Here is a 2,500-nt window from a genome sequence, read left to right on the forward strand (position 1 = left end):
GCCGAAGCTGGACTTGGGCTTCAAAGAGGGTCAGACCATCAAGATCAACATCGGGGTAAGCGAAGCCGTCGAGATCGTAGCGTAATCCGATCCAGACTCGCGACAGAAGCCCCGCCCCCTCATCACACACCAAAAATGCCACTAAAATGAAAGAAATGGGGCAAAAAAAATGGATATAGCTGGTCAACAAGAGCACTATTTTCCCGAATATCAGCGCGATACGAATGTGATATCGATTTTATACAACAGTTCATATTAGTTGACTTGATATTGTCTGTTTTTGCTCTATTTCGCCAACAGAATAGTTCCAAACAAACACACAGTAGAACTATTGTGAGTTTTCGAACAACACAGTGATTGTTCGTTACTGAATTAATTAATCTAACGAACGATTCAATGACTCACTCGTCAGTTGCTAAATCAGCCGTTTTAAACGGATCGTTTGAGTGAATGATTCCGTTACTCGCTTAAGACTATGATTTGCCGCCACCTCCTGGTGGTTATAGAATGATGCGTGTTATTAGTGGTAGATAGAATACATTTATAAACAGACTATTTAGGGTGAAATATGAGATAACTTTGTTAAATATATCAGAGATAATAAAGTTAATATAATGTTTTTGTCATTTTCTCGTTGGGAGAGAATGGCCCTCTGCCAGACAGATAGATAAACAGACAAGACAGACAGACAGATAGATAGATAAACAGACAGACAGACAGACAGACAGATAGATAGATAGATAAACACAGACAGACAGACAGACAGACAGATAAACAGTCAGACAGACAGATAGATAAACAGACAGTCAGACAGATAGATAAACAGACAGACAGACAGACAGATAGATAAACAGTCAGACAGACAGATAGATAAACAGACAGTCAGACAGATAGATAAACAGACAGACAGACAGACAGATAGATAAACAGTCAGACAGACAGATAGATAAACAGTCAGACAGACAGATAGATAAACAGACAGTCAGACAGATAGATAAACAGACAGTCAGACAGATAGATAAACAGACAGACAGACAGATAGATAAACAGACAGTCAGACAGATAGATAGACAGACAGACAGACAGATAGATAAACAGACAGTCAGACAGATAGATAGACAGTCAGACAGACAGATAGATAAACAGACAGTCAGACAGACAGATAGATAGATAAACAGACAGACAGACAGATAGATAGACAGACAGTCAGACAGACAGATAGATTGATAAACAGACAGACAGATAGATAGACAGTCAGACAGATAGATAGATAAACAGACAGACAGACAGATAGATAGACAGTCAGACAAACAGATAGATAAACAGACAGTCAGACAGACAGATAGATAGATAAACAGACAGACAGACAGATAGATAGACAGACAGTCAGACAGACAGATAGATTGATAAACAGACAGACAGATAGATAGACAGTCAGACAGACAGATAGATAGATAAACAGACAGACAGACAGATAGATAAACAGACAGACCGATAGACGGATAGATAGATAAACAGACAGACGGATAGATAGATAGACAGACCGATAGACGGATAGGTAGATGCATAGACAGTCAGACAGACAGGTGTTGACTTCTGTCTCTCTCTCAGAACATAAAGAAGAAGGAGGCGAGTGGGCCGGTGAAGTCTCGAGCGGTCGGTGGTCTGCTTCCTCCTCCCCCCGGTGTGAAGGCCAGCGCTCTCGTTCCTCCACTCGCAGTTCAGCAGACGATACCTGTCGCTCCTCCCAGCACAGGTGAGACACTCAGACCTGTCGCTCCTCCCAGCACAGGTGAGACACTCAGACCTGTCGCTCCTCCCAGCACAGGTGAGACACTCAGACCTGTCGCTCCTCCCAGCACAGGTGAGACACTCAGACCTGTCGCTCCTCCCAGCACAGGTGAGACACTCAGACCTGTCGCTCCTCCCAGCACAGGTGAGACACTCAGATCCGGTGTGTTTATAACAGTCCTCGGTGGGTTTGGCTAATATGAGGCTCCTCCCCTTTTAGCGACGCTGTTGGACATTGGAGACTCCGCCCCTGCCGTGGCCCCGCCCTCTCAGGACATGTGGGGGGATTTCACTGCGGCAGGACCTGGGTCAGTGTGTCTGTCTGTCTGTATCTGTCTAACTGTCTGTCTGTATCTATCTAACTGTCTCTGTCTGTCTGTCTCTCTGTCTGTCTGTCTGTCTGTCTCTCTGTCTGTCTGACTCCTATCTGTCTCTCTGTCTGTCTGTCTGTATCTGTCTAACTGTCTGTCTGTCTGTATCTGTCTAACTGTCTGTCTGTCTGTCTCTCTGTCTGTCTGTCTGTCTGTCTCTTTGTCTGTCTGTCTGTCTCTCTGTCTGTCTGACTCCTATCTGTCTCTCTGTCTAACTGTCTGTCTGTCTGTATCTGTCTAACTGTCTGTCTGTCTGTCTCTCTGTCTGTCTGACTCCTATCTGTCTCTCTGTCTGTCTGACTCCTATCTGTCTCTCTGTCTGTTTGTCTGTCTGCCTG

At 44.6% G+C, this 2,500-nt stretch overlaps 1 protein-coding gene across 10 annotated transcripts in view; it reads left to right on the plus strand.

The window, feature by feature from the left end:
• Window positions 1-2,500, plus strand: part of necap2 (NECAP endocytosis associated 2) — a 9,228-nt gene that overhangs the window by 5,757 nt on the left and 971 nt on the right. For 2 of the 10 annotated variants that reach the window (XR_013795232.1, XM_079592244.1), the window contains exons 5-7: window positions 1-55; window positions 1,612-1,956; window positions 1,996-2,099. The exon at window positions 1-55 is cut by the window's left edge and continues 54 nt beyond it. Coding sequence is in view for 5 of the 10 variants with exons in the window: in XM_079592244.1 (XP_079448370.1) it covers window positions 1-55; window positions 1,612-1,956; window positions 1,996-2,099 (504 nt within the window). In the remaining 5 variants the exon portion in view is untranslated. The remainder of the gene's footprint in view (window positions 56-1,611; window positions 1,957-1,995; window positions 2,100-2,500) is intronic. The other 8 variants (XR_013795233.1, XM_079592245.1, XR_013795234.1 and 5 more) reach the window with 4 other exon arrangements.

The sequence above is a fragment of the Phoxinus phoxinus genome, assembly GCF_949152265.1.
Source record: "Phoxinus phoxinus genome assembly, chromosome: 20".
In the NCBI taxonomy this organism is placed as follows: domain Eukaryota; kingdom Metazoa; phylum Chordata; class Actinopteri; order Cypriniformes; family Leuciscidae; genus Phoxinus; species Phoxinus phoxinus.